Below are 19,510 nucleotides of genomic sequence, written 5' to 3'. Positions count from 1 at the left end.
TTATGTATATATCTGGCACGACATCATCTTTTTAGCAATTATCATTTGGTTTAATTATTTATATGAAAATAATGGATTAATCATCATCTTCCCATAATCGCAAGACTACTCGAGATTGAATCATCTCAATGTGATTGACCTTGCCGCTACAATTAAAGTAGTTAATTGTTTTGACATACACATATTTGTGAAATTATATTACATTTAATTTAAATGAAGGTAACATGCTTCTCCAACCAAGTAGAAGCATTCAAACATCTGTTTTGTTTTTTTTTTCAAGTGCATATGCTAAGCATGCATTATCATCCTTAATCAACTGAAACTGGCTGCATGTTTTCTGCTTCTTTCCTGAGCTCCTCGAACAGCACGGACGACAGGTATCGCTCTCCAAAGCTCGGATGGATTGTCTGAAACACGGAAGTAAAAATTCAGACATTTACACGACAAAAAGTCACAACTTGTTGTTGGACTCGATGAATCTGGTGGTCTGAGTTCTTACCACGATGAGTTTCCCCTTGTTTTCGGGTCTCCTAGCGAGACGAAGGGCGGCCACCGTGTTAGCACCGGACGATATCCCAACCTACACGCGCCACTTGTAAGAATAAACAAGAAGAAAAGATGCACAATTGCTCAACAAGATTGGTTCAAAAATGAAGATCTTACATATAGCCCTTCCTTGAGTGCCAATTCTCTAGCCATTTTGACAGCATCTTCACTGGAAACCTGCGGCAACGACCACAGTTTACTGTGAGGCTGTTTGGCTAAGCTTATTTTAAAGAGCTTATAAAATATAGTTTATTCAGAGCTTATAAGTTGTCAATGTATTTGGATAATTGAACATATAAGTTAGAGAAAGAATTAAGTGCTAGAAAAAGAAAATTGAATGTAAATGAACTTGAAATGGTATTATTATGAAAACAATAAATCATACTCGAATAATATATTTGTATGAAAAAATAAGTTGGAATAAAAAAACTAATTTATTGAGGAGCTTAATTATAAGTTTTTAAAACTTAGTTTTACAGCTTATAAGCTCATTCACTCCACACATCATGCGATATATACTACGAGTAATTACCATTAGAACTTCATCCATCACGTCCATATCCAAGATGTCGGGTTTGAATCCGACTCCATTCCCCGTGATGTGATGAGGGCCTATCAAATCCCACGCGTTAATTTGTCACTTCAGCTAGCAAACAAGCCGGTACGAGGCTAGGTAATTTAGTCAACTTACCTGGCTTCCCGCCATTGAGAATGGGGCTCTCCTCCGGCTCGAGCCCATAAATCTAGACAACGAAGCGCAAATCAATCAATCAGTCAATCAAAAATTCAAAACAAGGGCAAATGCAACTACCTTCACACCCGGATTCTTGGATTTTAGATACTGGCCTACGCCGGAGACGGTGCCTCCGCTCCCTATCCCCATCATGAAGATGTCGACTTTCCCGTTGGTGTCTTCCCATATCTCCGGGCCCGTCGTCTCGAAATGCACCTTCGTGTTGGCCGGATTGTTGAACTGCTGAAGCATGAAGGCATCTGGGGTGGAATCCAGAAGCTGGTGGGCTTTCTTCACTGTGCCTCCCATTCCCTTAGTTGGATCAGTGAGGATCAACTCTGCCCCAAATGCTCTCATACTCACTCTTCTTTCCAAGCTAGTGTATGATGGCATTGTTAGCACCATTTTGTAGCCTTTCATTGCAGCCATGAAGGCCAGGCTGATCCCCATGTTTCCCGACGTCGGCTCAATCAACGTCGTCTGATTTTCAAAACTACTATGACTTAGGGGTGTGCATTCGGTTTTTTGTTAAAACTGAACAAAATCGAATTCATTGTTTTTTTTTTAAACGAAATAAATTGAAATCACTCGAATTAACATAACTTTTTTAAAATTAAAATCGGAGCAAATCGAAAAATTTGAAGAAAAATAAAATAAAAATAATTGAGAAATAAAAAAAGTAATTAAATTATATTTTTAATTATTGTTCATCTCAGGAACATGGAATTGTGAAAATGAGTTAAGGCATTAGGGTTAGAAAACTAATATTCAAATTATATATGTGTGTGTATATATATTTATATATATATATATTATATTATTTATATAAATATAATTCGATCTTCTATTTTGTTGAATTTTAAATTAAATCGAACTGAAAACTTAATTTTTTTTGAAAAATAAAATCGAATCAAATCAAAAAAGTCAGAACAATATTTTAATAGTATTTCGATTTAGATCGGTTCAATTATCCAGTTTCGGATATTTTGCTCCCCCCACACTATATTATAATCCCTCTGTCCATCAAAAGTGTAGTGCAGTTTGGCGAGAGCACAAGTTTTAATAAATTGTTGACATATATGCATACAATGAAGAAAGAAACCCATCAAAATTCATTTATTAGGAACTTAATAAATTGTTTGCAAAATTGTTGTTTTTCTCTTTAATAAATTAACAATTAAACAAAAAAAATTAAAGGGCGCATCGCGGTAGACTCGAACCCAATTTTTTTTACCATAGGCAATTAACCACTCTATCGCTAAAGCTAATATACACACAAGATTAGTTTTTTTTTTCTTTTTAAATATTGAATGCGAATGAAATTGTACGTGATTCTGATATAAATATCTCACTTATTATAAACAGACGAAAATAACAAAAAAGCAGTAGTAATATCTTTTGTGAAACGATGAAATATATAGCAAGAAGCTGACCTTTCCTGGGGTGATGAGACCCTTTTCCTCAGCATCTGTCATCATGGCTATTGCTGGTCTATCTTTGATGCTTGCAGTTGGCTGCATCATTTCTTGCTTAACGGCCACATATGCACCACACCCTTCTGTAACTTTGTTTAGATACACCAATGGCGTTCTACCAATCAGCTGCGCCAAATTTTGATTTTGCATATAAATTTTATTGAAACATTGATGTAATTTGATTATGCTACCAATCAGAGCTCCTAGAGAATTTAGCATCGATAATTTGATACGACTAGTAGAATAATTTGACGTGATATAAATCGTTCTCATATAATAATCGATTGGCATAAACCACGTCAAATGATATTATTTATTATGAAACTAAGGTACATCAATGTTCTCTATACAAGGTGTAGCATAATTTTATTGTATGTGATTACTTAATTTTAACATTAACTATAAAATACAAAAAAAAATGATAAAATAATTATTAGATGTCTAAGTTTTTTTTTTTTTTTCCCCAATACTTCATTTTAAATGCATAAAATTGCTAGCTTATTTAACATTTCTACAGACATATGATTTATCATTTTTTAGTTTAATTTTTTTTTGTCTATTGAAGGAGTAGGTATATATATAATCAACAATAGCCTAAAATCAATAAAACATTATTAAAGAATATATGATATTTTAATAAACTCAAAAACATTAACTGTCAATTCTATATTTGATCTCTACAAAAAAAAAATTATATTTGATGGTAAATATATTTGTAAGATTTGCAATAATAAATTATAACCGATGAACTTATTTTTCAAATTTAAGACGCCTCAAATTTAAGGGCCTAGGCCTTGGCCCATTAGCCTGGTTGAAGGGCAAGCACTACACGTATGGAAAATATTTATGTGTGACCGTTTCTATGATGCTACCGCACCATTAATCATTTTAGTATTACGAAGGTAGATATTACTAAATTATAAACTCCCTCCGTCCCATATAATATGTGTAGTTTTTTTTTTTTTTTTTTTTTTTTCTTGTTCGTTCCATAAAAATATGAATAGTTCATTTAAATTAATAATTTTCTCACTAAACATCACAATTAAGGGCATGTTTTTGTTTTGGATTTTACAGCATATTAGTTAAGTTAATACAGAGTAGTAAAGAGTTTGGTATTCTATAACACTTATGCGGACGGTCCTGTGATATGTGAAGGCCCTGAGCTAAAATTCTGAATTACGCAGGATAATTAATACCGCCTCCCCCCTCGGATTACGCAGGATAATTAATACGGTCCTGCAATTGTGTTCATTTTTATGCTTATCTAACCTAAAAATATGGATACCAAACGAAAATCATGATTAATTAACTATAATAGCAAACAACCAACCAATATTAGTAACACATATTTATCCACGCTAATAATCTAGTTATCTAAAATCAAACACGCTCAATATGAGATCATTTCTCCACTCACACTGTATTTTACAAGATTTTTTAAAATTTATGTTGTTTCGAACTATACATATTTTTTATGGTACAAGTGGAGTAATTAATTATCACGTTCAAATTTCCACGGTAAAATAAAGGGTGCATCGGATTTATACAATTATTTTATGCCCCTAGGCCCAGAGGTGGGCCCCAAAGCGCAAGCGGAATGATCACGTGCACTACAGATTGATGCAAAAGTCGTAATTGATAACGTAATTAACACAAACATTTGCATACGCGCAGCCACCCACATGGTACAATCGGGTCGGGTCGGGCCAACCTGATCCGAAGTCACTTCGAAATCCCAACCTAATTTTTTTTTGAGAATCCCAACCTAAATTTCAGTGCATAGTTTATTGTAGTATAAAAGTAATTGACTACTTTTTTCGAATAAAAATATACTCTACTTATTGAGTGAAAAGACACCTTGTCATGAATAAAATCATATTTCAAATAAAAATAATAGTTATAAATGGGACATTTTTTATAAATAAAAGTTATATACTATTTTACATAAAAATACTAGTGTTTCAAATAAAAGTGTCAATTATTTTAATTAAAATAATTGTGTTAATAAATAAAAATAATAATTTATGAACATAAAAATAAATAGATATTTCGGATTGGATCGGACTCGGATCGAGCTGGGTCCAACCCGCATCCATTGAATTAACTAACTTTAAAAAGAATTAACCACCAACCAATTTTATTATTTTTCACCGCATTGTACTCCCTCGTTCTCATAAAAACATGAATATTTAAAGTGACACAAATTTTAAGAAAAATGTTTGATAAAAATGTATTGTGAGTGAAAAAGCGGTCTCACTTTATAAAAAGTAGAGATAAAAAATAAAGGGATTATTAGAAAGTAGTGTACAAAAATATTCATATTTTTGTGAGACTATTCCAAATGGCAAAAAGTTCATGTATTTGTGAGACGGATGGATTGATTTTTTTATAATTTTTCAATAACCTTTTCCATTTTTATTATTTCAAGGTACAAAAACTGCAAAAAAAAAAATAAATTAAATTAAATTAAAAAAAAATTGTTAAAAAAAATTACAATTATGAGAAAATAACAAAAAATAACTAAATTCTTTTTTTAATCAAATTTTGTTAAATAAATCGATTTTTAAAATACTTATTTTTTTTCTTTCCGTATAAATTTTTGTCCAAATAACACTACTCTTTTTTGTATGTGTGTGTATTATTTATAATGTAATTTCATCAAAAAAAAACACTACTCTTTTTTGTATCTACACTTCCTATTATTATTCTAATTATACTATGCAACTAATTAACTCTAATTAGTTGTGCTTACTAATCAGTAATCACTGATGAATCTGCTCTAAGAATCTCAACAAGAAAACATGAACAACTCAATCAAGCAAACCATATATGTAATATCTCTCTCTCTTCTCTCTCTCTCTCTCTCTCTAAGTTACCTGAGAGACTTCTTTCTTGATGTTGGTACCGGGGAGATCTTTAGGCAGATCTCTCAGCCTCTGAAGAAACGAAGGGGAATCTTCCAAAGGGCTGGCGCCGCTGGAGAAGAGCTTCTGCTTGCAACCACAGAAATTGGATCTTCTCTTCATCAAGCTTCTCACAGCCGCCATTGATGTCTGCTTCAGTTTTTTTCTTTCTCTTTTTTATCTAGTTTTTGGTGCTATGGAAATTGAAAAGAGAGAGAGATGTTTATATAATTGGGAAAAATAACACTGGCTATCCTGTGGGCTCCCAACTTCATAATCACAAGTGGGTTTGTGGGTTGTGTTTTTTTGTATTATACACTCAATTTCTACAAAAAAATTCTGTATATGCTTTAATTGCAAATTCCAATTTCCATTATGGGCATTTGTAAATCGTTTTTTGGGGATTTATTTTTTACTATTCGGAGGCTTATTGGAATCCTAATTCCTAAATGATATAACTCCTAAATTTGGTATTAAATCGATGGATTAATTGATTGTAAATATACGAAGTATATCGAAATTTTGATTTTTAAGTAACACTAATTTTTGGTCAATATAATACGTAAATTTTTAATTTTTTTTAAATTTGGTTTAAATTAAAATTTTGACAATAATTAATCTTACGTGAATCCCATAATTTTATTAAGTGGCACTGTAATCTATAATTAAAACGTTGTGTTTCATATAGCATAGAAACAATGTTGTTTTCTTCATCTTTTTAGTCATGTTGGTTGCGAACAGTACGATTTATAGAGCATGATTTTAGAGGAACAAAATGACGTCGTTTTTATGTTATACGAAACAAAATGTTAAAACTATTGCCTAAAAAATGCCACATAATAAAATTTTGGCCTTCACATGAGATTAAATTATTGCTGAAATTTTAATTCGACCAAATTCCAAAGAGATGGAAATTTATATACTAATCGACAAAAATTTAAAATTCATATTTGAATGGGTAAATCAATCATTTGTCCTTGAGGGTCCGACATTAATCCTCTCATACCTACTAATTGATGTACCTGAGATGCATTTCCTCTAGCTCCCGAAAAAGACATTATATGAACTGGATTAAAGGGGTCGGTCATTCTAAAATTAGGATTCATTTCTTGTCGCAAATATTCACTTGTGGCATACCATATTTCAATGGATTGACGTGATTTATGATAGACAAGCAAGACTCAAAATCTGGTGCTAAAAAGTGTGGAGGTTCAAGTCATTTTCAAGACATAATATTAACAATGCTCATTGAATAAGTAATTCAATAAGAGAGATCGAATTGGTATTGATGTACCGACGCACCCACCCCAGAATTGCTTCGTGTAATTAGAGATAATTAATCTTACCCCGAATAAAAACTAATGAAATAAGTAAATGTCAAGGATGATGTAGAAAGAAAATAATGGTATTTTTTCAATGTATTACCCAAATCATGTTTATAAATCATATTCTTCAAAGAATAATTTTACATTTTACATTTCATAGTGACAAAAACTAATTAATGTCACCCTCACATTTCGATATTATGTCAATGTTATTTTTTGTTTTATTTTCATGAATCATGACAATTAAACGAAACAAAGAAGCCATTGTCAAAAAAAAGAAAAAGAGAAGTCACGTAATGTAATTAACCTTAATTTCAATTTGCTTGTGCATTTGAAAAGTACCACCCCACCAACCAAATAAGCCTATTTTTCCCTAATATTAAGTCGGACAAGATTTATCTTACTATATGAAAATTACATACAAAAAACACATCTTATTTGGCACATACCTCTCATGTGCCAAATGTATTAATGAGCACATAAAATGCAATATTTGGGCCTTTTTTAGGGCCACTAATAAATTATGTGATTTGGGCCAATTAGGATCATGACTTGTCACTGTTTTGTTGAAGTCCAAACTGAAATTGCACATGCAGAAAATGACAAATTTTAGAATCTGCCGTTCAATGTATTTGAGTAGCCGTCTTCATATTCTATGTATGCACCACTTCTTTTTCTTTTTTTCTTAAGAAAAAAAATAAAAAAAATCTATGCACGAGTTTTTGACCCCCAATATATTTCGAACAAACACGACACTAAGCACAAAAAAGAAATAAAAATAAAAATGTAAGGTTCGTGTATTAGTAATTTCGGTTTGTCATTATAAAAACATAAAACTTGTGTGTTCGTCGTGGTGACTCGAACCTTGATTTATTGATTGGAGGAAAAACGTGTTATTAATTAAATTACACTTAATTATCAAATAATGAGCATTAATTTAATAGTATTTGAATTTACGTTAAATTGTTGATGAGTATTGACTCGTCAGATTATCTTTGCTTAAGGCTCGTTTGCTACGTGGTATGAGATAATGTGTGATATTTTTTTACTGTGGTATATATTAATTTGTCATAAATTAATATCATGTTTAGTAAAATGTATAAAAAAATGTTACTTTATCACATCTCTCATATGTGATGCAGATTCACAAATATATGGATAGTAGATAATGAACATAATTAAGATGGTATTTGGGTCAACTCAATAACGAAGGACTAAGCTCAAATACCCAAGATTCACTAGGTCTCCGAACGTACTTATGCTTAACCTGCAGGGGACAAAATGGACTAAGCACATATATGTCTTCTCGAGGAGCATCCGATAGAGCAGGTTCATTCATTTAGAGGACTCGGAGACCAACCGCATGAAGAACTCTACAACAGACAGAGTTGAATAAAGGAAACACCTGAAGCCTGAAGGCATCATATCTAAAGAAAAGGAAGACGAAAAGACATTTATAGTTGGAGAGAAGGAGTGCACCTAGAAGTGGTCCTGTAATCGTCTTGCACGTGGTCTTGCAACAAACCTGCAGGTTGAGAGGCAGAGGGATATTTCTTGGCCGACCCACGTGGAAGAGAAAGGGGTAGAAAAGACTAAAGTGCCCCTCGGCTGCAAGAAAAACAGATCCGAAATGGCGAAACTGCCCTCCATGGACCCAGCGTTCAAGTTACTAAAATACCCCAACTTGTAATAGTCTATAAATAGGCGTAGAATCTTCCTTGTAACACACATTCAATCGTTAACAGCCAAATTTCTACCATTTTAATATAAGTTTGCCATCTTCAAGTTTTTATTGAGTATTTTGAATTTCATATCATTACACATCTGAAATCTATCCTCCACTGTTCAAATATTCAAACCATTTTCTTCTCATATCACAAAAAACATAATCTTAAAAACCATCGTAAGGCACGTCGAGAGTTCGTCCCTTTCTTTCGATTTCGGACAGTACATGCAAAAAAAAACAGGTGTTCCCATCTACAGATTATATATATTTATCTTAATATGAATTTTCTTTGTTGATCAGAACCACTTTCACTAGAATCATTAACTTATGGCTTTTCATTTTTATAAAATAAACAATATATTAAAATGTTATAGGTATTTATCTCAACCTTATTATTGCATAGCAAACGAATCCTCAACACTTGATTAGATTAAAAATTGTTTGGTCCGGTCTTTAAATTTTAACAATGTTCAGTTTTCAATTTAGATTCGGTTGTGGAAATTTTGAACTCAATAGATTTGGTCCCATTAACATCTAATTTATAGTGCGATTTTTAAGTTTTTTTTTTTTTTTTATAAATTACACAAGTAGATAAAGAAATTTTAAAAATATTATATTCGTGGATTCAAACCCAGAACCTCAGGCCTTGTACATTAACCAGCTATACCTAAACCCAAACACACACAAAACAATATATATATATATATATATATATATATATATATATATATATATATATATATATATAGAGGAGAGATCAAATGAAAACATTAACTTATGTGTTAACTAGGAACCAATATGAGCCCTTCATTTTAAAAGATTTATGGACAAGATTAATTGATAATAATTAATGTTTAAGACTCAATAACTAATTAAATGTTTCCTACGCTCATTTTGTGGGATCATTCAATTAACCGTCCCTTATTTGTTGGGATAATTTAGATCATAATATTAGTTTCATAAATGCTATTAATTGTGTAAAAATATTTTAATACTTATCTATTTCTTTCTCTCTCTCTCTCTCTCTCTCTATATCATTTCTAGTGCCAACTGATTTTACATTTTATATATCTTCGTTTCAAGAAATCATGAGTCCAAGAAAGGAGACGATCAATTATTAAAACAAGCAATAAAATTACAAGAAAAAAGCAAGTAACATACCAATAATAAGCAATACTCATGTCACACGAAATAATTTTTTCTAATTCATGATACAACAATTATTTGACATACAAATTAATATGAAAAGCAATTAGATATTAAAAAAATAAGCATTTAGCATTTAGGAAAAAAGCATGAAAATGCAAGCAACTAATTCCAAAAAATCAAACCATCACGTATATATAAGCATACTAAAGGAGACGACCAATTATTAAAACAAGCAAGAAAATTACAAGAAAAAAGCAAGTAACAGACCAATAATAAGCAATACTCATGTCACACGAAATAATTTTTCTTATTCATGATACAACAATTATTTGACACATACCGTTAAAAAAAGATTAATTTGAACCAACAAAATGGTTGTTCTGATTCTTTGACCAATGAATCTTGTGATCTACCAGACACCTAAATACAAATTCACACCAATCTCACTCAACCAATTGAGAAACATCTTCAAAACATCGCATTATTTGAGGCGTAACATAGCCGTTCGACCCATTTTCTATGAGACAGATCGTCAATAAAATCATAAATTGGCGTCGAAACCAGATACCACCATCAATGTGCCGAAGAGCTTCATTGGACACATCTACAGGTAGAATTTTATGCTCCTTGCCCGGGAAAAACTTCTTCCACTCGTTCAAAAGCTCATGATGTTCCTGTTTCTTTTTCTTCTTTATAATACGCTTCCCCTTTGGAAATCCAAAAACACGATAGACATCATTATGTTCGATGTGTAATTTTCTCCCATCCTGAAGACTTATTTCACAAGTAATTGGATTAAAATTGTCGATAAGCCAATAGCCAAGCATTGATGGAACTTCTTTTACTCTCAATGATAGCATGTGGCCAAACCCCATATCTATTATTTCCCTTTTTTGAATGTTATTCATCTTCTCAATGGTGTTTACCATAACTTGTGGGTTTGTTCTGCAGGCCAACATAGGGAACACACCAAACTCAACCTCATTGTTGCTATCTTCTTCATTAGCTTCGTTGCTTCTTTTCTCCTTCACCAAATTCAACCTCATTGTTGCAGCTTGTTCTTGGCCTAACATGTCATAACTAACAAAGTCATCATCATCACTAATTTGTCTTGATCTCTTATCCCCAATCTCAGCTGCAATGACGAAAAAACAACATTAGACTATTACTATATAATTATAATATGTTAATAATTAAAAGCTATAGAAGTAGAAAGGATTTAGCACTTAATCATTACGTAATTAGCAATAAACAATCGAATAATAAGCACTTGGTTTTAAAAAATGTTACTAATTAAAAGCTCGAGAAGTAGAAAGTATTTAGCATTGAATCATGAGGTACTTAACAATAAACAATCCAGTAATAAGCACTTAATTTTAAAAAATGTTAATAATTAACAGCTAGATAAGTAGAAAGTATTAAACACTGAATTATGACAAAATTAGCAATAAACAATCGAGTACTAAGCACTTAGTTTAAAAGTATTTATACTTATTTCTCCAAAGTGTCGAGGCTTCTGGACAGAAGCAACACTAAATATTATTACTTTCAAAGCAATTAACGTTTCAATCATTATCAAAAAATCCAACGCAAAACAATAACAAATGGAAAATTGAAAATAAGAAAAAAAAAATACAAAGCAATTAACGTTTCAATCATTAGCAAAAAAACAATAACAAAAAAAAAATGAAAAAAAAAACAAGTAAAAACACCAACAAGATGAAACATATTGCATTCTGCAATCAAAAATGGAATTACGCTTACCATTATTGATGTTTCCGGATTTACGCTGGCGTTTACGACCCATCGGAGTCGAAGTATACCTCAATATATATATATATATATATATATATATATATATATATATCAACTTAGCAAACCAAATGAATGTATTTGTACTTGGGAAGTATTTGTAACAACAAATGAAATGCTAAATTCATTTTCAATTCGTATATAATGGACGAGATATATATGATTACAAAATGATTAGTTTGTATTTAATATTAAATGATTTACGCATATTATATAAAATCTCATGGCTAAATTTGAAAGATTTGATTTGCTAAAATCAAATCCTTATTAAGATTAATTTGTTGGCCGATTTTTAGCAATTAAAAAACAAAAAAACAAGCCATTAACTATTTAATCTGTACCGTTCAATTAATGAAGATCAATGATCTAAAATGGTTTCTAGTTAACACATAAGGGTTGGTTTCTATATATATATATATATATATATATATATATATATATATATATATTAGGGGTGTCTAAACGGGACGGGTCGGGTACCCTACCCGACATTTGCGGGTACCCGACCCCGATTTTTGTGTAATTCTCCTACCCGATACCCGACCCGACATTGTCGTCGGGTACCCTAATACCCGACGCGGGTATTAGGGTACCCGCATACCCGCCAGTGAACTTTGCGAATTAATTACTGTGTATAAATTGATAATTAATTACCACGAAGGGTGAGTTTTATAATTTACCCCATACGTATATTATATAAAAAAAAATCAAGTTAATTAACAGCTTATGTATATAATATTCTTTCTTGACTACTTGAAGAAAAATAGTTATGTATTATTTTCTTAATGAAAATGATGTAGTCACGATATCTCATTACTATATTTATTGAAGTTCCCAACGAGTATAGTAGCAATTTGATAATAAATTTAAATAAATGTTACAACAAAAAGATTCAATATGTTTTGAAGGAAATTATTATTAGTCTGTCTCATAAATAAATATTACAACAAAAAGCTTAAATAAATGTTAAAACAAAAAGCTTCACATTCTGTTGTTCACAGCAATTGACGTTAGAGAATAGGGAGAGTTTTAGAATTTAGGGATTTAATTCAAATTCTATTAAACTATTATTATAAATTAATAAAAAAATAAAATATAAAATTAAATTAATTTTTTATGCGGGTATCCGGGTATACCCGATACCCGACGGGTATACCCGATACCCGCAAATTTTGTCATCCTGAACCCCGATCCCGACCCGCTTCCCGTGTCTAACGGGTATCGGGTACCCGATACCCGCACGGGTATCGGGGCCGGGTCGGGTATACCCGATACCCGCATCCCGTTTTGACACCCCTAATATATATCTTGGCCCACCTAAAGCGAGGTTTAGTTTTGCTAAAATTAAATGGGCTGATTTTGGAGTTTTCCTCGTCCAAATTCGACGTGTACTTAATGTTTTTCTTACATATCAATCATAGAATACATTAAATCAATACCTACAAATTAATTTAAGATCTCATTATATATGAGGGATCTCATTAAAATCATTCCCTATATATATATATATACACACAATATTGAGACGTGAGTGTATCAAAAGATTAAATTGAGAGTATTTAAACAGATACTCACTTCATCTTTAAATAAGTGTCATATGACACAAAATTACACATACCAAAGAAGAGTAATTTTACATGCATACACTTAATTATATTTTCCAACTTCAAGATTTCATTTAGTTATATTATTAAGATATGGGTAGAATTGAAAGTCTAGCTTAATTTTATTCCAAAATTTCACAATATGACACTTTTTTTTTAGGAATACAATATAACACTTAAAAAGGGACAAAAAGAAAATGTCACGACCGCGCTTGCTAAGGATGGCAAATTCGGGGAAACCGCGACTAGGGGAGGGGATTTAGGAGCGGGATTAGAAAGGGGCATGCTTAGCTTCTTGATGACTCGACTTTGTATAAGGGAAACAATCGAAATAACTAGATATTAACGAAGGCCACAAGGGGACCGTACATAATATTATCCAAAAAGGGTACTCAAGGAGTTCGAGTACATTGTTAAATAATACATATTGTTTGACAAATGACATAATATCTTAGTAAAAATCAGTGTTTGCAGCGAAAAAACAACAATTCGAGTATATGTATGAAGACATATACTCCACTCTGAGGTTCTCGTCCTAGATTGACAAAAGCTCCGCTTGTACACTACACCCCCGATCACAGCTCAACCTGCACATTTAAAAATACATGCAGGGCTAAGTACGAGAGTACTTAGTGGACACTTGCCGAAATTTACATACATGCATAATATTTTATTGTCAAGCCTTTTACAGTAGTAAGATACGAGGGTTTTCCTTTAAAGACTCGTATTTACCAAAAATAATATCATTTCTTTCATCAATAACCCGCGCAGGCATTTTAATATCATTAATTACCATATCAGTAACTCGTGCCGAGAGGGAGGCCTCCCTCTGCGGACACTATGATCGGCCAACCCGCTAGATGACTCACGATCACAAGGGTGTACACTAATTTCGAAGGGATTTGCGGTCCCATCCAGAATCCGAATTCGATTAACATCAGATAGGCAATTAATAACAAAACATAAAGCATTTAGGCATTGACAATATCATTCAAAATTCATAAGCATAAAGTCGTAACAATTCTATAATATGGTTTTAGTTTATACGTAAGAAAGCCCACCTGGTAGTGGAGACTCACGACTAAGCCTTAAACTCTTGCGTTCAACCTTGATTCGGAAAAGAAATAACGTAAGGTCTTAGTCCGAGGAAATTCTCAAATAAATGAGGATTAGTAATGTAATTATGCATGGCTCATATTCATTTTTATTAAACAATTAACCCAACTAGGTTCCGTCCCATGAGTCAAGTAATTAACTACATTGATTCGTTCTCATTAGGGTGTTCTAAACTGTCAGTAAAACATAATAATCTCCCTTCGTGTAAGCAAGGGAAAGGAAATAATAAAGATTTAAACACCCTATGTTCTCTTCTCTCTTTCTCTCTCTCTCTCTCTCTCGCGGTCTGCTCTGCTTCTTCGCTTTCTGCTCTGGAGGTCAGCTCTGGCCTCTAAGTCAGCTCTGGCTGAGTTAGCTCTGTGGCAAAGTGATTCCTCTGGCGAGGTGATTCCTCTGGCGAAGCGATTCCTTTGGCGAAGCGATTCCTTTGGCGAAGCGATTCGTCTGGCGAGGTGATTCCTCTGGCGAAGTGATTCCTCTGGCGGGGTGATTCCTCTGGCGAGGTGATTCCTCTGGCGAAGCGATTCCTCTGGCGAAGAACGACTTCTCTGGCGAAGTGATTCCTCTGGCCTGGCATTTTCTCCGCTCCGCTCTGGTCATTCCTCTGGCCATTCCTCTGCTCTGGCCATTCCTCTGCTCTGGGAAGAGCGAAGGGGACTCCAGTTTCCAAAACCAGAATTCTCCGTCCTTATCTCGCCTCGATTCTCACTCGTATACAGACCTTAATCTCTACCTATGTGAGCATGCTGTGATTATTCACGTTCGTCTACGTTTAAAGCTAAAGTTCTCGTCGTTCATCAAGGTTTCAAGTTGTAGGTTCCACAAAAACGTGACTTAACATGCTTTTTGTTCATTCGTTTACAGCCCATGAAACATAATTTCTGCGAGTGTGATTCATGCCGATTGGAGTAGCAACAGAGGTCGAAGGTTACCTTGATATATCGCGTGCTTTGGTCGGGTAAAGAACGATGATTTCTCTCTCGCTTTTTCGAGCGTCGAGGTGCAAACTGAAAATGAAATGGCTGCTGTTCTTAGGCCGAAAACAGGTTGAAAGAAACATGGCGAGGGGAGGAAAATTAAGCCGAGTTTTTACCTTGTTCAAGTCGGCAGCAAGAATCTCGCTCTACTCCCCTTCGTGCAAGGCGTCGAGAGAGATGAAACTTCTTGCTGTTGCTGCTGAAAATTCTAAGTGTTGAAAGGAGAAAGGGGTGGCTCAAGGATTGAAGAGTGAATTTATACTTGGAGCTCGGTTGATGTGCACTTGAGTGCTAAAAGGAGGGCATTGGTTGTAGCACTGCATGGCGTGGGATGGGGTGCAGCAGGTGAGGTGATGGGAGGCCTTTCGGCTGCCCAGCCAATGGGAAGAGCTGTTGCTGCAGCTCGATGGGAGGCCTTTCGGCTGCCCAGCCAATGGGAAGAGCTGTTGCTGCAGCTTGATGGGAGGCCTTTCGGCTGCCCAGCCATAGGGAAGAGCTGTTGCTGCAGCACCTTTTTCACCTTTTCTTTTCTCCCTTTTTCATTCTTTTCCTTAATTATGGCGTTGGCAGGTGGCAGGATAGGGTGGCGTGGGTGGTGATGTGATCTAAAAGAAAAAGATCTAAGTAAAACCCTTCAGTGTTGGTTTCTCTGTATTAGAAATACTGGTTTCGTGTTTGCTAAAATCGATAAATGCTAAATTAAATCCGTAGATTTAATTCGTTCGTCATTCTAATACTTAAATTAAATCCGTAGATTTACTTAGCTTCAAAGTCGGAATTAATTCACGACTTAAGTAACAACATGAAATAATCTCCATCATGATTAATAAATAACACAACTTCGCTAAGTTGGTTATAACTGAGTAATAATAATTCATCGACTCAAAGATTCTCGTCGCGGTCTTAAACACGCGAAGATAAATAGAAATGCATACTGCTAGTGTAGTGACTCTGTCTCCAAAATACGTAATTCAGAAACATAGCTGAAAACATAAGGTGCTTCATTTACTGGCAAATAGATAAATAAACACGCAATACTGGAATTAAATACTGATAAAAGAGTGGGTTGTTACATACTACCCCTCTTAACAAAAATTTCGTCCCGAAATTTGCATACCTATGTGAAAAGTTCTGGGTATTTTTCTTTCATCTGGTCCTTAAGTTCCCACGTCGCTTCTTCAGGTCCATGATGTTTCCATAATATTTTGACTGACGTGATCGATTTATTCCTCAACTCTTGCACCTTTCGGTCCAAAATGGCTTCAGGTCTTTCCTCGTACGTCAAGTCTGGGTTAAGAATCATTTCCTCTTGGTGGATCACGTGTTTGGGGTCAAACACGTACCATCTCAACTGTGACACGTGGAACACATTGTGGACGTTTCCAAAGCTAGGTGGCAGCGCCAACCGATATGCTACGGGACCTATCCTTTCGAGGATTTCATAAGGTCCTACAAAACGGGGTCTCAACTTACCCTTAACACCGAATCTAACGATCCCTTTCGAGGGTGATACTTTAAGGAAAATCTTGTATCCAATCTGAAATTGTAGTTCGGTTCGTCGGGTATCAGCATAAGACTTCTGTCTGTCCTGGGCCTCTTTAATTCTTGCTCTAATCTGGCGGATGGTCTCGATCATCTCGCTTACTGCATCTGGCCCAAGGATTTTTCTTTCACCCACTTCATCCCAGTAAAGTGGTGATCTACACTTCCTTCCATGAAGCGCCTCGTAAGGTGCCATATCAATGGTCGCCTGGTAACTGTTGTTGTAGGCAAATTCGATCAGTGGCAGCACTGATTCCCAACTTCCTCCTCGGTCTAGCACCACTGTCCTCAACATATCTTCAAGGGTCTGAATTGTCCTTTCCGATTGTCCATCAGTTTGTGGATGGAAAGCGGTGCTAAAGTTTAATCTTGTTCCCAACTATTTCTGCAAGCTGATCCAAAATCTAGAAGTAAATTTTGAATCTCTATCCGAAGTAATGGATATTGGTATTCCGTGTAGCCATACAATCTCACGGATGTACAGTTGGGCTAGCTTCTCCGATCCATGGGTAATTGGAATCGGTATAAAATGAGCGCACTTCGTGAGACGGTCTACTATTACCCAAATAGCTGTGTTGCCCCTATTTGTCTTGGGTAAACCCGTCACGAAATCCATCGCTATGTGCTCCCACTTCCATTCTAGGATTTCCAAAGGCTGCAATTTCTCATATGGTCGTTGATGTAAAGCTTTCACTTGCTGGCATGCAAGGCAGCGCTCTACAAACGAGGCTATATCTCGTTTCATCCCGTCCCACCAAAACTTCTGTTTCAGATCTTGGTACATTTTGGTACTCCCGGGATGAGCGGTATAGGGCGTGTCATGAGCTTCACTCATGATCTCGTTTCTGAGTTCTTCGTTGTGGGGAACACACAATCTTTCTTCAAAAAGAACGGCGTTATCCGTTGCCTCTTGGTAGCCTCCGGGCGTGCCTGTTCGGATCTTGAGACGAACTTTTTCCAAGCCCTCGTCCTCTCTCTGGGCACTGATGATCCTTTCTCTGAGGTCTGGGGCGGCTACCAGAGTTGCAATAATTGCTCTTGTTGTTGCCGGTGGCTGAACCACTTCTATCTTCAATCTGTCAAAATCCCTTACAAGTGTGTCCTCTTGAGTGAGAAGAAGTCCTAACTCGGATTGAGTTTTACGACTTAAAGCATCAGCTACTACATTAGCTTTCCCTGGGTGGTAATTGATACCGCAATCGTAATCCTTCACGAGCTCGAGCCATCTCCTCTGTCTCATGTTCAGGTCTTTCTGCTCGAAAAAGTACTTAAGGCTTTTGTGATCAGTGAAGATTTTACATCTAACTCCGTATAGATGGTGCCTCCAAATTTTCAGAGCATGCACAATTGCTGCCAGTTCCAGATCATGAGTGGGGTAGTTCAACTCATGTGGCCTTAGTAGTCGCGAGGCGTAGGCGATGACCTTCCCTTCCTGCATCAACACACAACCTAGCCCATTTTTGGACGCGTCTGTGAAGATCACGTATTCTTTATCGGCTGCTGGAACTGCTAGCACTGGTGCAGTTGTCAATTTCCTCTTCAGCTCTTGGAAGCTGGCTTCACACTCTTCGGTCCATTTATACTTAATTCCTTTGCGAAGTAATTGCGTCATTGGCCTTGCTATCTTAGAGAATCCTTCGATGAATCTCCGGTAGTATCCCGCCAAACCTAAGAAACTCCGGATTTCATTAGGTGTGGTTGGTGATTTCCACTCGTGCACTGCTTGCACCTTGGCGGGGTCTACCTTAATTCCATCTGCTGACACGATGTGTCCTAGGAACATTACTTCTTTCAGCCAAAATTCGCACTTGCTGAATTTGGCGAACAACTTCTCCGTCTTTAATGTCTCCAGGATGATTCTCAAATACTTTTCATGCTCTTGGTCATTCTTAGAATAGATGAGGATATCATCTATAAATACTAAGACAAATTTGTCTAAGTATGGATGGAAAACTCGATTCATGAGGTCCATGAATACTGCCGGTGCATTGGTTAGACCAAATGGCATGACAACGAATTCATAGTGACCATATCTTGTGCGGAAAGCGATCTTGGGTATATCCTCTGGTCTGATCTTCAGCTGGTGGTACCCAGACCTTAAATCTATTTTTGAGAATACACTGGCTCCCTTGAGTTGATCAAACAAATCATCTATCCTTGGGAGAGGGTATTTGTTTTTAAGCGTCAGTTTGTTCAACTCTCTATAATCAATGCACATCCTTACGGTTCCATCTTTCTTTTTGACAAAGAGTACAGGCGCTCCCCAAGGCGAGACACTGGGCCTGATGAAACCCAAGTCCAAGAGTTCTTGTAGTTGCACCTTCAATTCTTGGAGTTCCTTTGGGGCCATCCTGTATGGTGCCTTGGATACTGGGGCAGATCCAGGTTCTAGATCAATGGTGAAATCTAGTTGCCTGTCTGGAGGTAGTCCTGGCAATATTTCAGGAAAAAACTTCTGGAAAATCTCGTACTATTGCCACATCTTCCACCCTCTTGTCATCACTAGCTTCCCCGTTTAGGTAGACGAGATAAGCTGTGCTTCCTTCCTTCATCATCTCTTTTCTGGCTTGCAGTGCGGATATCACTGGTACTCTTTTCTTCA

At 35.3% G+C, this 19,510-nt stretch overlaps 2 protein-coding genes across 2 annotated transcripts; both read right to left on the bottom strand.

Moving 5' to 3' along the window:
• Window positions 1-112: 112 nt before the first annotated feature.
• LOC130999095 (bifunctional L-3-cyanoalanine synthase/cysteine synthase 1, mitochondrial) lies at window positions 113-6,154 on the bottom strand. The gene is made up of 8 exons (XM_057924579.1): window positions 5,631-6,154; window positions 2,713-2,880; window positions 1,358-1,759; window positions 1,238-1,289; window positions 1,079-1,158; window positions 664-723; window positions 500-580; window positions 113-407 (listed from the first exon to the last, which is right to left on the bottom strand). The coding sequence occupies exons 1-8, from the start codon at window positions 5,799-5,801 to the stop codon at window positions 309-311; spliced, it is 1,113 nt and encodes a 370-aa protein (XP_057780562.1). The 5' UTR covers window positions 5,802-6,154; the 3' UTR covers window positions 113-308.
• A 3,983-nt stretch (window positions 6,155-10,137) lies between these two features.
• Window positions 10,138-11,687, bottom strand: LOC130999094 (uncharacterized). Its single transcript, XM_057924578.1, has 2 exons — window positions 11,622-11,687; window positions 10,138-10,992 (listed from the first exon to the last, which is right to left on the bottom strand). The coding sequence occupies exons 1-2, from the start codon at window positions 11,662-11,664 to the stop codon at window positions 10,301-10,303; spliced, it is 735 nt and encodes a 244-aa protein (XP_057780561.1). The 5' UTR covers window positions 11,665-11,687; the 3' UTR covers window positions 10,138-10,300.
• Window positions 11,688-19,510: the final 7,823 nt, after the last annotated feature.

Source organism: Salvia miltiorrhiza, chromosome 8, assembly GCF_028751815.1.
Source record: "Salvia miltiorrhiza cultivar Shanhuang (shh) chromosome 8, IMPLAD_Smil_shh, whole genome shotgun sequence".
In the NCBI taxonomy this organism is placed as follows: Eukaryota; Viridiplantae; Streptophyta; class Magnoliopsida; order Lamiales; family Lamiaceae; genus Salvia; species Salvia miltiorrhiza.
Note: the sequence above shows the minus strand (reverse complement) of the source record. Positions and strands in the feature narration are given on the sequence as shown.